At 40.8% G+C, this 19,556-nt stretch overlaps 1 protein-coding gene across 1 annotated transcript; it reads left to right on the forward strand.

Annotated features, from left to right (window-relative positions):
- The first annotated feature begins 267 nt into the window (after positions 1-267).
- LOC115621851 (protein suppressor 2 of zeste) lies at positions 268-14,101 on the forward strand. The gene is made up of 7 exons (XM_030515666.1): positions 268-321; positions 5,464-5,774; positions 5,833-5,926; positions 6,085-6,246; positions 7,044-7,284; positions 7,485-11,451; positions 13,691-14,101. Exons 2-6 carry the CDS (start codon positions 5,564-5,566, stop codon positions 11,442-11,444), a joined length of 4,668 nt encoding a protein of 1,555 aa, XP_030371526.1. The 5' UTR covers positions 268-321; positions 5,464-5,563; the 3' UTR covers positions 11,445-11,451; positions 13,691-14,101.
- The last annotated feature ends 5,455 nt before the right edge of the window (positions 14,102-19,556 follow it).

Consider the following 19,556-nt stretch of genomic DNA (forward strand, 5'->3'; position numbering starts at 1 on the left):
CCGGCCAAGCAAAAGTCTAATCAGTCTTTGAAAAGTATTCGTGCCGAGCACTCGGTGAACGGAGAAAAGTTTTTAAAATTCGGAAATTTTCGCTGTGCTTGTGTTTTCATCATTAAGTGAGCGAGTGAGCGCGTCATCAGCTCTTTGGCCAAAATCTCAGCTGGCGGCATTTTATGATAATAAAAAGCATATGAGAAATCGATAACAGCAGCGGCAGCAGCAGCAGTTAGTAGAAGTGAAAGAAGAAGAGGAAGCTATCACACAAACGTTGCTGTTGTTATTGCTGCTGTTGTGTGTGTGTGTGTCGGCAAGTGTTATAAAGTAAGAAGAAGAGCACTTAACTGCAAATCGATTTAAGTTGTGCGTAGAAATTGATTTAATTTTCCACTAAAGTTTTGGTTGCTGCATGCTGATAAACAAATTTACATTACGAATCAGAAAAGTAAACACGAATTGCGTTTTAACATAAATGGCGATGGAAAAATAAAATATAATAGAAAATACGCAGCACGCAACGCACGAAAAATATTCATAGCTGAATAGAAAAACTGCTCACGTTGTTGTTGTGTATTTTTCTAATAAGAAGAAAATTTCACTTTGCTTTTGATTGCGCGGCGAGTGCGGCGAAACGTGCCGAAAAATATTGTGTTGGCATGAGTGTGTGCGTGTGTGTGTGTGAAAATTTTGTAAACACACACGTACACGTGACAAGTGCGTTGTGGATGTGTGCGTGCGCATTTTGTTGTCGTATTGGAATTTCGTCGCACGGCAAATTCAAACAAAACCGCTAGCTAGGCTTAGCCTCAAACGGCGAAATCGGCGAATAATATTAAACGCGCGCGCAAAAGTAGAAAGTTTGCTGTTACGGCGGCATACGTATGCTCTCCCAACTCCCACCGGACTGGGCTTGCACTCTCTTTCACTCTCTGGCGTTTGTGTTGCGCTCAGTTGTGCTGCTTGCGGCGAATAGATACAAATTTGTTTCTGTCTCGGCAACAGATACAGATACACTCGCTCTGCAATTGCGCGGCGAGTACGCGGCGAGTACACTCATACACTAACACACACACAAATACAGCTCGTCTCGTCACACACATGGGACGTAGAATTTGAATTTCGTGCAATGTTGTCAGTCAGTTGAATTCTCGGCGGCTGCTGCCGCGGACACACGTTTTAAAAACAGTAATTTCCACGCATTTGGAAAACGGACTCGATGTGAAATTTTCAGTTCGTGTCTCTCGTATACACATCGTCATTGCCAGTCGTCGTGAGCAAAAGCGCTTGTTGCGTGCGCGAGTGTGCGTCTATGTATGTGTGTGTGCGTATGTCCGTGTATTTGTATCTTTGAGCAACCACCCTGCGGGCGGTTTTTATAAAGTGCGCGCCTAATTGTGCAAGTGTAAGTGTGTGTGTGTGTGTGTGTGTGTTTGCGTGTGTTTGTTCGTCGTGCCGGCACAAGCAGCAACATTTATTTTATTTTTTTGATGCGCTGCTGTTTTTCTCATTTCGTTAGCGATAACAGCAAAACAACAACAACAACAAGAGCAGCTTAGGCAATTTTGTCATTGTGTGGGTGACTGACTTTTAATGTGTGAGTGACTGACGTTTGATGTCTGTGTTGGTGTGTGTGTGTGAATGTGCGCGGCTTTTACGAAATTGCGGCGTATAAACAAAAATGTTTGAACGAAATCAACAAAAAACGCCAAAAAGAGCAAACGACATTGAGGACGTCATCAATGTTCGACCAATTCAAGCAGCCAGCTTTAGTGTCAGCTGCAACTTCAGCCTCAGCCTCAGCTTCAGCTTCAGCTTCGATGGGCAGTGGGTAGTGGGTGGCTGCCCAACGCCCTCTCCAAGCTATAAAGCATACAGTGGACCATTTTAGCGGCCACTTTTATGTCAATATGGCTTGCTGTCAGGCATTCGGGCGTTGTTGTGAGGCGCTTGTTCTGTCGAAAGTGGGCGGGTGGGCGTTGTTGTTGGGCGGTTGGGCTGCCTGGCTTGCTGCCTGTCTGGCTGGCTGACTGTTTGTGATGAATGGCAACGTGTTTACTTAGGCCTTTTTATGCACGTTCCTTGTGCCTCGGTTGCAACATCATCGTCATCATATTCATCAGCAAAAGCGGCGCAGCTTCCTTATTTCCTTCCTGTCTTGCTTTACATCCTACTTTGCTGACTTGCCTGCTTTCTATCTGTGCGCCCACTTTTGCCTCGGCTTAGTTTTTAGCTCTACACTCTGTGTTTTGTTATTTTGTTTTGTTTTGCTAGCGCAGCCTCTTTCTCTCTCCCTCTTCCTCTCTCTCTGTCTCTCTCTCTCTCTTTCTGTTGTTGTCAAGTCTGCCACTATCTCTTCTGTTGTCTTTCATTTCTTCTGTGTTTTTTTTTTTATATATGCTCGTATATTTCGTGTGCTGCCTATTTTGCCTTCCCTTCACGAGCTTTCGTGCCAGATTCGCGTGAGCGTACAAACACAAACGTGTACCAAAAAGCCGTAATGCTTTAACGACTTTCCGGTGCGCTGCAGAAGATTAATTGAGGGTGCTATGCTGAAGAAATTGATTGTAACAATATGATTATTCTCTACGGAAATTAAGTAAAAATGTAGAATTTATTGTTAAGCAGATCAATAGTGAGACTTTTCCAATCTTTTATATCGAACAGTGTTTAAGAAGTACAATTTAATATGGATGGATTGTTTAAAAATAACTTTTCTACTGACAACTTATGAAGCATGAGGGAGAAGTTCAACTGCATTAATTTTGACGTTTTAGTTCATAATTCTCTTTTATACAGAATTCATCTAGCATTCATTTGGTATTATTCATAAATATTACAATATAAATGGAGTTGTTTTCAATTGATAAGCCCTGGAATGTACCGTATTATTATATAGTTTAAAACTAATTTGCCTAAAATGCAGATTTGTATTTGAAATTCTCTTAAAATATAACCTTTTTTTGGGTTTTATGAAAAACCCAAAGGGTTCGTACTCTGTATACCTTTGAAAATTGTACAATCAAATAACAAACAGATAATGGATGGTATCATGGAAGAGGTAGTTAAGATATCAGCTAGAATCTACCATAAGTAGCTGTTCTGAAAAGAATTCACAGAAAAGTGTGGGAATGGATTTCTACTAGAGAATGGTTGTTACCAATATTTTCCCAATAGATATATAATAAACACAAATGGTTTGTGCTGTGTATAATCTTAAAAGCTGAACAATCAAATGAAATACAGATTATTATCTGTATAATCTAAGGAATAGTAATGATATCAGCTAGAATCTACTGCTCTGGAAAAAATTCTCTGAAAGGAGTTGGAAAGAAGTTCTACTAGAGAATAGTTGTTACCAATACTTAGTTCAATCATTTAATGATGCATGCATTTCATCTTGTGGCGTCCCTCTTATCGTTGCCAATATGCTCCGTTTGTTTACCTACATCTGGTGGTGCAGGGTGCACAAAAAAGCGTAATTTTTTTTTGTAGTTTTATTCGTTTGCACGGCACAAAGCTAAAACTAGCTTCAAGTACACAGTGAGTGCACATCCATATACATACATACATATGTATGTATGTGTATATGTTTTTATGTCGCTGTGTGTGTGTGTGTATGTGGTCGTAGGTGCCCTCTGCGTGGCCCGAAGGGCGTCGCTTGTGTGCCGAAAGCCCAGCCACTGCGTATGAGTTACTTTTTTTTTGTTTTTGCTGTCAGTTCTTTTTTTTTTCTTTGCTGTATTGTTCTTGCTGTTGGTTTCGGCATTGTTCCGATTCATGGATGGCTGCCTTACTAGTCTAAAGTTTTGCGTCTAGTGGGTTGACGCTGCCGTATCTTTACGCTTCGTATTTGATGTTGAAGATACATAGTTGATGTCTGTTGCTATTGTTGCTGTTGTTGTTGTTGTTGCTGATGTTGCCTTTGCTGGCAACGGGCAACGAGCAACGAGCGGCGACCACAATGATGTTGACTGACGATGATGACGACGATGATGGGATTTTGCTTTATGTTGTTTCTCACAGTTATGTTTTTCCTACTTTTTGTGTGGTTGTTGTTGTTGTTGTTCTTTCTGCTGTTGGCCCGCTCGTTTAGCTAGGCTTGTGTAATTTTCGCTCTGTCTATATCTGTGTGTGTTTGTGTGAGTGTGTGAGTGTGTCTGTAAGTCAGTTTGGCGCTTTAAAGTTTTCTGTTTTTCCCGTATGGTTGTTACATTTCGCAGTTGCCGCCACTTCTCTCAGCTCTCTGCTCAGCTTGCTGCTCACCTCTTACTGCAGACTGTCAATCCTGAGTTGTTCATTTTGTTTTTGCCCCGCATTGCTGACTTTTTTTCTCAGTTTTTTGCGCCCGTCCCCGACTCATGCAGTCGAGCCTCTGCCTACAGTCCAACTTCTCTATTATTAGACCTCATTAAGATACATATTTGTTTGGGGAACTCCTCGAGAACAAACTTTTCAATAACAAACTTTTCTCTGCCAAAAAATTGTTGCTACAATCTCTGATCAACTTTTCCCCATTGAATTACATATAAAGGGTATAGTGTCTTATATTGTTCTTCTACATATACAAAAGTCTGTTAAAATATCAAGTTTACGAAGCAAAAGATTTAATTTCAAGTTGCAGTAAAAAATTGAAGTTACCACAAAATTTAAAAGATCGCTAAATTTAATTTCATTATTACCAAGGAAATTTATGGTAAATGAAAAATATTAAACTCTAAAATATGATTTTGAATCAAAAGATAAATAAATAGCTCTATAGTTGATTGAGTTCAAGGAAGAAACGGTTATTTAAAGAGTTCTACTAGTAATCAGAAATAAATTATATAAGAAGAGTTTTCGGTACTTAGAAAAGAAATATTTTCTCTTAATAATCTTTTTTAAATCAATTTACCTTTAAAGAAATGGTATTTCAACTATTTTATAAGAAAGGGTCCTTAATATTTCATATTACAATTATTTCTATTCAATGATTTGTGGAGTTATTTATTTTCTGAAAAAATGTTCATATAGATAAAGTTTAGTTGTAATCGGATTCTCCGAAAAGAGATGTTCTCTCTAAATCATTTCATTTTCTTCTTTTCAATTTAGTCAGAAACAGTTGATTCTGTTTGCATTTCAAGGATTCCATATCGAAAAAAAACAAATATTCGTTTGATGATAAAATATTTATTTAATATTCTCCATAGGCATTTTTGCCTTCAATGAATTCCCCAAAGAGTTCCCCAGGCTTAGGTTAAACTGTAGTTGAGATTGGCGTAGTCTGTGGTCTGTGGTGATCATCAAAAAGATGACGATGATGTGCCAGTTGATTAGCTGTCATTAGCTTTCGTTTGACATGTGAACCTGCGATTGTGTGTTGTATCTATGTATCTAGTATCTTTGTGTGTGTGCATTGCACTGCTTTTATTCTTTGCTTTGTTTTTGTGTTGCTTATAGTTGTCACTTCATGTTTTTGCGCCTTTGCAGGACATGCTTATGCGCCCAATATTCGATAGAGGCTGTCCATCTGAGCGCTGACCAAAACCAGAGCACTTGAAATAAGAAAAACAAAGAACAAAAAAAGAGAATGCATCTACCAACCGATTTGGACGACAACAAGACGTCGCAGTCCAATCAAGAGGCAATGGAGGGGGACTCTGAGACAAGCGCGTTGGCGTTGGCGTCCCAATCCCATACACGGCGCGGTGATGTGCGTGAGTTCCACGAGCAGATTATTTGTCGCATTTGCCAGGGCTACATGATAGACCCCACAACTGTGGACTACTGCTACCACACATGTAAGTAGAGCACATCCAATGCTAACGAACCATGCATTGCAACCAGAATCAATTACAGATTGCCGGAGCTGCATTCTGAAGCATCTACTGCGCGACGTCTATTGTCCGCAATGCAAACCAAGTGGCAAGCAGATAAACGAGTTCAACCTTAAGTACGTTATCTTCCAAAATACCCCAAGTTACCTTACAATGATCTCAGCTGACTGTTTATGCGACACAACACAAAGATCTGCACCGGATCTTGTGTCTGCGTCGACTAAGATCAATATATTCTAGAATATAGGCATAAAACTAACTTGAACTTACTTAGGTCCGACGACACGTTGCGCGCTTTCATCTTCAAACTGGTGCCGGGTCTGTATCAGCGCGAGTCTAAGCGCTTGGCCGAGTTTGTGGAGCAGCATGTGGATCTGGACACGGAGGAGATACAGAAGCAGAAGCAAGAGTTCTTTACGCCAGCAGAGCCTATTAGGTGAGCAATTATGATCCTGAAATCAATGTTTTGTGTACCTTTGGCATTTATTTGAAACACAAACTTTAGTTTTTCACATTTTAAGCTCTCCAAAGATGCTTGAAAATGCAATCCTTTTATAAATGATATTAGTAGAATTTGGTGCTTTCTAGTTAGGCACGATCATCTAACAAATAAAGGTCTCAAGAGGTCTACTGTGTAATCAATATTTGAAACGCCTTTGGTAATTTTTTGAAATACAAAATTATTTGATCAAATTTTAAGTTCTCCAAAGATGCTTGAACACCCATTCTCTTTTAGTCAAACCTTTTATAAATGATATAAGTAGAAGGTGGTCCTTTCTAGTTGGGTACGATCTAGCAAATAAAAGTCATTACTCAATAGGCCTGTTCTGCAATCAATATTTTAATCACCTTTGGCATTTATTTGAAACACAAAATTACTTTTTTCAAATTTTAATTCCTCCAAAATTGCTAGAAAATGCAATCCTTTTATAAATGATATTAGTAGAATTCCACTAAAAATTAAAATCATTACTCAAGAGGTCTACTGTGTAATCAATATTTGAAACGCCTTTGGTAATTTTTTGAAACACAAAATTATTTGATCAAATTTTAAGTTCTCCAAAGATGCTTGAAAACCCATTCCCTTGCAGTCAAACCTTTTATAAATGATATAAGTAGAAGATGCTGCTTTCTAGTTAGGCACGATCCACAAAAAATAAAAGTCATTACTCAAGAGGTCTGTTCTGTCTGTCTAACTGTTTTCGTATTGCTTCCTTCAACGTTTGATTGCAGCTTATCTTTAGAATATCATCCCGCCATGCTAAGAAATTGTGCTGCGGGTGAAATCCCGCCCGTATGTTATCTTCAATGTCCCGCTGGCCTTACGGTGCATCATCTGAAACGGTTTCTCTGTTCGAAATATGATATTGATCCGGACAACAAGCAAATCGAAGTCGAGGTCACATATGAGGATGAAGTGCTGCCACAGCACTTTACGCTCATGGACGTTGGCTACTGTTACAAATGGAGTCGGGTAAGTTCTTCATAGAGTTGTAAGTTTTATGTCATCGAGGGTGGGGAGGGAGATGACTGACTCTATTCTGTTGGGTGTTAAGCACCACTAGTTATTAGCCGCTGGCAAATCCAATTGTGTCGCTAGATTAACCTAACGTCTACTTTTCAATGTTCGCCCCTTGTTGGGGGAAACCCCCTTACTCCACACAACTTTTGCAGCACGCGCCAATGGCTTTTCGCTATAGAGTCTTGTTGTATGACAGCGTGACGGCAAAAAACGATGAAAACAATTTATCGAAAGTTAATCAGGCTATTGAGTTAAGCCACACTGGGGGTCGCACTCTAGCCGCCACCACCACCATCAGCAGCATTACCACCACCACCACCACTGGCAAGAACAACGACAACAAAGTGAATTCAACAGCCGCCACAGCAACCACAAGTCCACACACAACCAAGTCTGTCACATTCGCCGATGACGTGGTGGAGACACAGCCGTCACGTTCCACCAGCAATAATAACAACAACAACAACAACAAAACGCGCAGCAAGTCGACAGCCAAGGCGGCCAAGGATAATGGACTGGCCAAGGGCAAGAAGTCGTCGCCCACGGCAGTGGCCAACAAGCGCGAAACGGACGAAGGCGCCCAAACTCTGAGCAATTTCAAGAGCTTGCGCAGCAATGACATGCGCTATAGTGACTATAGTTCGGTGAACGCGACAACTGCAGGAGCTGCGACTACAGCAACAACAACAACAAACACAATGTCTGCGTCCACGCCCACGCCTACGCCTACGCCCGCACGTCCAGCGCCTCCGCCTGCGCTGGTGAAGGTCAAGAGTGAGCCGCAAGAGCCACAATCGAACATTGGTACGGCAAATATTTTGGTAAGCATACCACAATCGCAGCTGAGCAAGTCCGGCACCTATCCCGACGATGGGGTCTTCGAGCTAAAGACCGCCAACAAGAAATCGCCCAATGCGACGGCCAAGAATATGCTAAGACTTAAGATCGAATTGAATAGTATGAAAACGAAGCTTTCAATGCCAAAGTCGGCCGATGCCCGACTCGAGGACAGGGAAACGCCAGCCGTGGAGCTGGACCTGAAGACCTATGCCAAGAACATTGGGCTGCAGCCCAAGGAGCCAACATTGCCGGTAACGAGCGAAACAAAATACAGTCCCAGTGCTTCGCCCATGTCCTCGTGCTCCTCCTCCACCACTGGCTCCTCATCCAATGGTCTCTTAACGCTCGGTGCAGCCACAGTTGATGCCAGCACCTCGACCTCCTCATCTTCTTCGTCACATCGCAAGCGTAAGAAGAAGCATTCCAAAGAGCCGAAGGACTCGAATGGCAAGCGGAAGAAGTTGCATGCGGAAATCTCCTCCCAAACGGATGGCAAAATGAAAATGAAAATCACCACCACCCACAACCACAAGGCGCACAAGCTGGACTTGAAGCGCTCCCATTCCGTATCCGGTGGCGAGATGCCCGCCCTGCAATCGATGGTCTCGCTTAATAAACTTAAGCTGGAGGAAACGGAAAACGACAGCATGAATGCCTTAAACAAAACTCTGGGCGAGGAGTCGCGCAGCATTAACAACTTAATGCCCTGCCTTGAGGTGGCCGCAACCGCCGAGGCGAATGCGGCGGCCAAGCCACAGCAGAATAATGTGAAAGAGCCAGGTTTGCCGTCGTCGCCACCGCTGCCACCCAGTTTGTTTAAGGCCTTTATACCCAGCGGCACAGGAACTGCTGGTGGTGCAGCAGCAGCAGCAGCAACAACAGCACCATCTACGGCAGCAAATGTGTCGCCACCCAGCGTAGCCAAATCCAAGCCCAGTGAGCCGCCACAGCGTGTGCAGATGCCACCGTCTAAGCCAGCCTCGCCCAAACCTCTCTTACGCAAGCCCACACCACCACCACCGGCGCCACAATCGACTGTTAAGTGTGCACCCGCACCGCATTTTGTGGTGCCATTACCACCGACCCGACAGGCGCCACACATGCAACACATGCAACGCTACCTCTCCACCCCTACCTCCATTGCCAGCTCAGCGAATAAGCAGCCCAAACGCTCCTTATCTCTGGATGAGACCCATCCGTCGATGGCCAAGCAGCCCCGCCTCGACTATCAACAGCAAGCGGCCAAGTACTTGGCCAGTATTCAGGCGAACAGAACGGCAACTGTCAATGCACCACACGCCTATGCACCACCCATGCGTCTCTATGGGCCCGAACTGGCCAAACAGCAACCACAACAGCAGCCGCTGCCACAGCTCTGTCCGACCTCGTTGAGTCTGGTGATGCCATCCACACCCATGGCCGGTGGTGGAGTGACCATAACGCAGCGTCCGCGGGCCTATCAACAGGCCCACATACAGGGTCTCCATCAGCCCTACGTGGAGGCTGCTTCCCTCAACCATAAGCCCGCTTTGGAAATTGTTCGCATATCGCCCAACATCAACAACAACAACAATAACAACAATAACAACAAGATGGGTGGTGGGCCCACAAAGCTGAGTATGCCACCACTTAGTCCGCCTAGTGGCAACCGCCTAATGGGACCACCAGCAGCCTTGCCAAAAAGCAAACGTGTCGCGCAGCCGCAGTCCCCACCAATGCCCACAATTGTCAAGTCACCACCGCTGTCCACGGCACAGAGCCCACAACGCGGCTACCACAGCCACACTCAAAACCAGAGCCAGAGCCAGAACCAGAGCCAAAGCCAGACTCAGAATCAGAATCAGAGTCCGAGTGCTTATCGGACATCTCCGCCTGCATTAATAAATCTGCGCAACACCGTTCCACTTGCGTTTCAATCAAAGTCAAGCGCGGCAAGCTCGGCCAGCACGGCTGCTGCCCCAAAGGCCGATGCCAGCAATTCAAAGAAACCCGCTGGTGTGGCAGCAACCACTGCAGCAGCCGCTGCCAGTCAAACCAAAGCCAATGGCACGGCTGCAGCGTCGGACAGCCAGCAGTCGAAAACAAGTTTGCGCGATTTTCGCCCAACAACAGTATCTCCAACAACAACAACAACAACAGCAGCAGCAGCAGAAGCAACAGAAACAACAACAACAGCAGCGGCAACAAGCACGAATGCTAAGGATGCCGACATACTTGATTTATCAGCGGGGCCAGCTCGCAATGCCAGTACGACGCCAAAGCAGGCACAGACACAGCCACAGCCACAACCACAGGCGGCGGGCACCAAATCGGCCCTGACTCCAACATCGCCCAGTGCGGTGGCTCCAATGCTAACGCCAAGCACGCCGCCAGTGGGCAACAGCTTGGAGGCAGCGCTCAACAAAATCAAGCAGAACATATCAGCCAACAGCAATGGAGGTAATAGCACCACTGCAGCCACCGCGAATGCCGCCAGTGCGGCGAGTGGTGCGACCGGAGGCAGTGGTGACGATCTGCAAAATTTGCATATGCTCTCCGAGTCGGCAACGGCGCGCGAGAAGATCTCGATAAAGGCCAACATCTTCGATAATAAGCCAAAGAACACGCTGGTACGCCAGCAGAATGCATCGGTCCGTAACATCCCCAATCCCTCGGCCCTGGCCTTCCGCAATCAGAACCAGAGTCTGAGCCAGAGTCAGAGTCAGGCGACAACAGTTAGCGCTGCGACAGCGTTGACGACCAGCGCCAAAACCATTTCGGTGGCCAGCAGCATTAGTTCCTTGAAAGCGACCACTCCCAGCGAGGATAAGTCCAAGCTCGTCCCCACTGTCAAGCTTCTGAGTCCCACAAATAGCTCCGGCTCTGGAGCCGCCACGGCTACTTCACCGCGTGCCATTAAGAAGGCGACAACGATCGATCAGGTTGCCGCCAATTTGAATATACGGGCCGAGGCCAAGGCAGCAGCTCGGGCCGAGGAGCTACCACTGGTGAGCTCCAGCTCCAGTCCGAAAGTCAGCAAAGAGGACCCGAACACCAAATCAGCGGAGTCAGCAAATGCGAGCAAAGCCAACATTGCCACCGCTGCAGTCACTGGCAAATCGGATGCCAAGGAGAATAGTTCCAGTGGTGCTACAAAGGCCGCAACCACCTCAAGCGGTGCAGTCCCGCTTCTGTCGGCCAGCATTGTGACGAGTGTGGCCGATTCTCTGCCCAAGCCCCCAGTACAAATCGCCGCTACTGACACTCTGGCATCGGTGGCGAGTTCAGCTTAGTCACAAGGTAAGTCTTATCAATTATATTACTTGCATATATATCGCCGATTTTAAGTATACACTTTTATGATTAAGTGTAGCGTAAAATTCTGAGTTCACTGCATGCTGCAAAAAACATTTTCCTGCATCGATTACTTATGCTTTTATTTCTAAAACACCCTTTTTGAGAGCCAAGACACTACCCTTGCCAGATTTCTAGAACTCGGCATTGATGCTTCTTTAGAGGGACATATATACTGTGTAGGCCCCAATCATGACAGATTACTTTATATTATATACTAGTTAATTAAATAAATTACACTTTCGCGGCTCTGACTGGATTAACAGAAAAATCTGGAACGGTTTATTTGTTATCGCTTGAAAAATTCGGAATTTTCATGCAAACTTTCGACTTTGTTTTCCCCCCTTTGGAACTCGAATTTCAATGTTTTTAGGCAAACATAGTTATTCTGCTATTTCGGACGGATACAAATACAACAAATCAAAAGTCAAATAAAGTGTTCGAACAGACACGACTTTGTTTTATATATATAGACAGAAACGACATGATTTATAAATATTCTCTATAAGAAAAACTTGTTAAGATATTAAGAAGATTTTTCTCACATCTAATAATGTTACCATGGACGACGAAAAAAGATGTGTAGGATAGCTTGGAGAGTACCTGCACTACAGGATTGATAGCCAAAGAGGAAACAAGTCATTATTCTATCTCAAGTGCAGCCCAAGATCACTTTTTTATCGGCATATAGGAAACCACAAAATATTCTAGAAACCAGATAATGATATAGAAATAAACCACAGAACAGCCGAAAACATATTCTTGCGTCATTGCTTACAGAAATGCTATATTAAAGAGTTTTTAAAACAGCTTTTTAGAAAACATATTTCTCGATGACATCAATACAGCATAGTGTTCCAAACTGAAGGAGTTTAAGTGATTTCCTAAGATATGTATATTTATGAATATTAGAAACCATAGGGACCTTTCTGGCTTGCGTACCATATCTTTAGCGACTTGGGAAGGGTTTCTTTTATGAGGAATATGAAAATGTTTGCGACTTAAAAAAAAACCTGGAACCCCGCTGTAAGTGCGACCCGACGAGATAAAGATTTCGTTCTCAGATAAATGGTGATATGATTTTTTGCTACTTGAGTAAACAATGAGCCTACATTTGTACTGTTATATTAGTTATAGGGTTTTCGATTCTCTTCTCGGACCTACATAGATTATCAAAGAAGAGCAACGATTTTGCTGATGTAATTTGTTAATTATATTTCTTAAACTACAGTATATAGTTAGAGGAAGATAAAGATTTCGGTTTCAGATAAATGGTGATATGTTTTTTGTAACTCGTACTGTTATATTAGTTATAGGTTTTCCGATTCTTTTCTCGGACCTACATAGATTATCAATGAAGAGGAACAATTTTGCTGATGTCATTTGTTAATTATATTTCTCAAACTAAAGTAGATAGTTAGAGGAAGATAAAGATTTCGTTCTCAGATAAATGGTGATATGTTTTTTGTAACTAGTACTGTTATTTCAGTTATAGTTTGTCCGATTCTCTTCTCGGACCTACATAGATTATCAATGAAGAGCAACGATTTTGCTGATGTCATTTGTTAATTATATTTGTTAAACTAAAGTAGGAACACATAACTTGACTTGAGTTAATTGCTTCTAAGTAGACTAAAGGCACTGAAAGAACTTGCACTACGTACTACTCGTATGTGTTTTCTTTTTTCGCGTTTCCCACACTCACCGAAAGAAACTCAAATTATACAAATTACATTTCGTGTTTGAGTTGTTTTTGTTGCCTTTTGTTTTTTGTTCCTTCCTTCGTTTTCTCAAGTAGTCATTATATAAATTTAGCGGCCTCCGTCGTCGTCGTCATCGTCGTTGTCTTCGTCGTCAATGTGTCTTTCTTTCTTCATATTTGTGGCTACGATGGCTCGGTCATTCATTCATTCCCTCATTCATTCAAAGGTTGTTTTTGTTTTTGCCGTTATAGGAACCAAGAACTTCGCTTGCTGCTTTTGGCCTTTAATGAACACTAGTCATTACATCATTTGTATTTTCGCCACCAACTGTTCGTTCTGTAGACTTTGTCTTTTTTTTTTTTACCAAAACACACACACACCCATACATATACTACATATAGTATATAGACACCTAGTCGTACTCGAAGATATAACATTTACATTTAAGTTTTGTGTTTCTTCTCTCTCTGTATCTTCTGCAGCGTTTCTTTGGATGTGCGGCTCGCAAATGTATCTAGTGGCGCCGATCGAAAGTTTTCAAAACAACAACAACAGCAATGGCAATGGCGATGGCGGCGGCAGCGACAGCATCAACTAATAGAGACGAGCTCTAAATTGCAACAGAGCGTGGCACAAAGAGGCAGCACGGGAATCGTCAGTTTTCAATTAGCACAGCAACAACATACTCACTTATAGTATATTTGTTGATCACGTGAGCTAAGTATGCTTCATAAACACGATTTTGTAGACGTGCGAATAACATACGCATTCACTAGATACAAAAAAAAAAACAACAAATACAAACAAACAAACAAACACACAGACACAAGAGTAAACATTCAATTTATAAGCCTTAAACTAACCGTAAATACCTTCATTAGAAAGCAATACATACAGACACCGTTATCTACGTAAGCATTGCCTAATATTTGTTATTCAATAAAAACAGCGGGCATTTTTTTTTTGGAAAGTGCCCGTTCGCTGGTAAATAGTCAACAAATTGTTTTTATCACTAAAAACACAAAAATATTTCAACATTTGCAAAAACGAACAACTAAATCAACAACAACAACAACAACAAGAGCAATGCAAATATTTTAATAAAATTCAAAAATATATAAACACCCTACAGCAATAACAGAGAATAGCTGGCCCAGAAATCCAAAATATTAAATAAAAACAAGCGCAACAAAAACAAAAGAAGGCGAATAAATGCAAACGATTATAAAAATTGCAACAACTACAAACATGTTCGCATTAGTGGTAGAAATAAATAGTGATAGAGTATTCCCCACTTTGATTATTTCGATTATTTTTGAAGAGCAGAATAATCAACATGCGTACTTTGATAAAAAAAAATAGGGAAAATAGGCTCTCAAGTTTCCGATTGTTGTGATTTTTTTTTTTATTTTTATTTATTTTTTGATTAGAATAGTTGACCCACTGCTTGGTAAAAGACCAAATGGGGGGCTCATTATGAGTTGCGGGAATACCCATATTGGGTATAGGTATAAATTATACTTTGAAGCGCTTTATAATGAGTGCAGGAATACCCCTATCGGGTATAGGTGTACATTACACTTTGAAGCCCTCAAGCTGCCGATTGCTATATTTATTTGAATCTTTCTTGCCTCATTTTGTATACAAAAGTTGATACACAACCTGTTTTTGAAAGAAATTCCAATGAGAGCATTATAACTCATTATAATACCCATATTGGGTATAGGGGTACACAACACTTTGAAGCCCTCAAGCTCCCAATTGCATTCCTGCTTTATTGTGTATGATATAGTTGATGCACAACTAATTTTTAATAGAAAACAAAATAGGCGCATTTTAAAGAGTTGCAGGAATACCCATATTGAATTCCTCAAATGCCCGATTGGGTACTGAAGTTGCTTTAATCAGCAAACAGCTAAACTGTTGGAAAGGACCAGTAGCCGCATCTTAGATACCAATATTGCTGAGTTTATATTTAAAAGCCGATAAACAATATCAAAAGAATCAAAGTCGGGAATATATGTATTTCGGTTATAAAACTGCACATTTTTAAATTAAATTGTTAGGCATTTTTATAGAACGCTGCTTAATGTTAGGCTTTTTAGTTACTGCTGATAAACTGCTAGGCTTCTTACCATTTGAACTTAAAAAGCTGTTAGTTCCAATATATTGCAAAGAGGTTTTCTACAAGAAGTTCGACAGAGAATTTCTTTAGTAATATTGCTTAAGTAAGTTGGGTAATTTTTTCGAGCAAAGGCATTTTATATCAGATTTCGATTATGGGAAAGTATTTCAATAAGCGGTTTGGCGATATTTCAGGATAACGCCAAAGAATGAAATATATACTTGATAAACAGATGATAAATAAAAGATGAACATGTCAATGACAAGAGGTAGGCCTTATGTTTTAAAAAAGGCTTTCGTGAAGGGTAACAAAATATCAATAAATAATGGAGAAAAGAAGAAAACAAAAAACCAAAATGAATCGCATATGGAATATTTTATATCGGAAGCTTTGGTGTTGACGTTGGCGTTGGGCCACAAAGCGATACGAATACTTATAAATACGAATACTCGTAGTATTGTAAAGGTATATGAAATGAACGCGCACTTCCAATGTTCAGGGGTCGTTGGGCGGTATGGGGGGCGGTTTGGTGGTGTGGCAAACCTACACACGCACACACACTGACTCACACACACACACACACACAAGCACAAGCGCACACGCACGTTCGTTGAAGCGATAAAATTTTAACGATTTTGCGCCGTTGAGCGAGCGTGTCACGCATAAAGATACAATACAATACTTTAGAGTAGGTACAACAAAACAACAAAACAAAACAAATCAACCGACAAATAACAAAATACAAATACACACACACACACACACACATAAATATCTTGTAGATACTTTTTCGTATTAGTTGTTTAAGCGCGTTACGTTTAATTGCAGCACGAACTTTGTACATAAATTATAATCGAAGCGCAGCGAAGATGTGAAGTGAGAAGTGAAGCAACAAAAATTTAACACTTATTTTCAATTTTAAAGCTTCGACCAAATATATAAGCACTCAGTTATACAAAAACGAAAACAAACAACCTTATTTGTCAGATACTTGCACGTGTCTCGATGCGCATGCACTGTTCAAAAGCTTTGCGCTATTGTCTCCATTGTCGAGTCTCTCTCCCTTTTGTTATGACCTTGTGTAGTTTAGATATCGATGTAACTATGTATATATAGGGTGCTCCATATAGTCATGTACTATTTTCGATAGTGACAGCTCTCTCCCGTTGGTAATCTTGAAAAGAAGTCTGTGTAATACTTAGATCTATCCGCAGAACGAAATGAATCGCTTTACGCATAATGGTAGGATCGATGTGAGGCGAATAATCCGATTCAGCTTCTCAATTGTCATTCTTCACATAGAGCCCGAAACCGACTTAAGGTAAGGGAAAACTCTGTTAACAGGATAGGCTACTGCCAAGCTAGTCGAGGCAGTCAAATGAGGCAAATCCATAATTCCATAATTATTGGAAATGGTTGCTCCTTCGATTGATTTTTGACTTTTCTTCTTCAACTTTACATTTTTAAAAAGAAACCACTATATTATATATATCCATTTGCAAAATTGATTTTTTTTGTGGCACGGCCCGCCATTTTGCTGAAACCAAGACCGTGCAAGCCCATGTCTACACATATCGGCCACAAAAAATTCATGTGTTCAGCATTTTCACTCTCTGAGTACAGGCACGTTCATGTGCGAATTTTTCGTTATCCGGATGCAACAGTTTTGCTTGTTAACATAGCCGCAGAGATGAAAATGCACTTTATCCGAAAATATGATTTTATGATTTCGAATCAGGTTGAGTTAAATGGCGAGTCTATAAGTCTTGTCTAAGGCAGCTACATACTCGTCTGTTGCACAAAATTTGCGTACAGCAGGCCCTTTTTGGGCGCCCTATTTCGCCCAAAACTTCTCCCCAATAAACGCACTGTTCGGGCCTCACAACACTTATTGACTTTGGAAATAAGTTTGCCGTAATTCCCAACTCTGTTCAAGCGCATAGTAAAGCTAATAATTTCGTTCCGTAAAGACATGAAATTGATTTCCAGCAGGAAAGAGCTCTGCCACTCTCAAAATAACATATGATTATAAGAAAAACAACAACAACAAAAAACACTATATAGACCACCCTGTATATTTATATATATGTATTTATTTTAGAATATATTATCTTACGCAATTTCTGTTTAATATACATTTTTTTTGTTATTTATTGTACATAGTTAATGTGAAGTTTAATAAAAAACAAGTAAAAAAGCTAAAGTCGGGTGTCCCGACTTTGAAATACTCTGTACATATGTTTATAATTATAAAAAATAAAAAAAATTAAGAAAATAAAAAAAAAATTTGATCGATTTTACCTCTCTCGGTATTCGAACTCACGTAAAGGGTGTATAATTGCACATTTACATAGCAATTGCGTCTCTGTGAGTGTATGTATGCCTATGCGCATCTATTCGTGTCTGTGTAAGCATTTTCGCAGTCAACCAAACAGCAACATCAACAACAGCCGCGGGCAGCGCTTGAGCAGCGCTGCAGCAGCGCTGCATCAGCAAAAATATTTATGGCTATAACTTCTTGTTAAATCGGTCTATCATAATGAAATTTGGCATACGGACACATAATAACTAACTGGGGGTATTTCCAAAATTTTAGTTCGAAATTCCAAGAATTACGGGAGTTACGATTTGCGGGGTAGAGGGGGGAGGGAGGGGAATTCCAAAATATACATTTTCTTCGTATTCACATAAGGCATCTGGGACTAAAATTTGGTGTTCCTAGGTCTTATAGTCTCCGAGATATAGGCGATTATACGAATGGAAAATCGGGAAAACCCCCATAGGGGGGAAGTGGGGGGGAAAATCAAAAAAATAAAACAAACTCGTATAGAATACACACATAACGCATCTTCGTGCAAAATTTGGTGTCTCTATCTCTTATAGTCTCTGAGATCCAGGTGTTCATACGGACGGACAGACGGACAGACGGACAGACGGACAGACGGACAGACAGACAGACAGGGCTAGATCGACTCGTCTCGTCATGCTGATCAAGAATATATATACTTTGTGGGGTCTGCCACGCCTCCTTCTGCCTGTTACATTTTTCAGCTCCCGCAAACCTACACTGATAAAAAAGTGGCATAGTACAGATGAATATTTTCATATTAAATTAAATTTCTACTATTTTATATTCCAATCAAATATAAACATCGTAAATTTTACTAAAAACATATTTAATTAGTGATTTTAATATAAATAATATTCAAAACAAAGTGTAAAATTTTGTTATTAAAGTGTGTCATATTCAGTTTAATGTTAAACCATATGAAATATTAAAAAGCACACACTTTACTGCACGGAATGCACGCATTCTTCTTCTTCTTTTGCGTTCTTTTCGCAAATAATGCATACACGCAGCGATATGTATCGATATTCTTTATGACGAGCGTCGGTCAATTGTGAGTTGATTTTTGTCAAAGACGGACGTGTGCCAAAGTAATTAATTGAATTATAGTGAAAAAAAAAACATAATAAAATAGTGATTGTGTTGGAATAAATTGATCTGCGTAAGTATGAACATTTACATATGTATAATATATTTGTACGCGTACACACATACATACAAAATTGCCATTTATAGTTTCTTGCATCGTGTCCGCAAGAAACATAATTTTGTATACAACATATTACGTGGTAGCCTACATACAAACATATGTATGTGCATATAGCGTAAATGTCGTCGTAATTGTGACTAAATAAAGAAGTTAAAATATGTAAAGCTTCAAATGTGTGATATAGTTGTTATTTGGGTACATATATATGTATGTATATACATACATACATGCATATATTGTGTACGTAGATGCATATGAAAAAAAGAACAATCTGGGAAAAAATATACAGTTTCATACGCATGCCACTGCATAGCAACCTATTTTTCGCGGTAATCTGTACTTTCCGCGTAATCGCTATTTCTCTTTTGTCTCAGTGCAAGAAGCGACGCGTCATTCAATAGTGTACAGATTTTTGTGAAAAATGAACGCGCTTGACCATATGCATATAGTTATGTATTTACATACATATATTGGCAATTAATAACTGCTGTACATGCTTAATTGACTCACATTATAAGTCTTCAAATAATTCATTTTTTTATAAATTCCTAAAAATATATGTACTTATAATTGAACATACGTACATTAATACGAGTATGTATGCGTTTGTAGGCAATGCAAAATGTGATCATTTATTTAGCATGTAACCATGCACAAACGTGGTTG

Source organism: Scaptodrosophila lebanonensis, unplaced genomic scaffold (assembly GCF_003285725.1).
Source record: "Scaptodrosophila lebanonensis strain 11010-0011.00,11010-0021.00 unplaced genomic scaffold, SlebRS2 tig00000001-arrow-pilon, whole genome shotgun sequence".
NCBI classification, from domain to species: domain Eukaryota; kingdom Metazoa; phylum Arthropoda; class Insecta; order Diptera; family Drosophilidae; genus Scaptodrosophila; species Scaptodrosophila lebanonensis.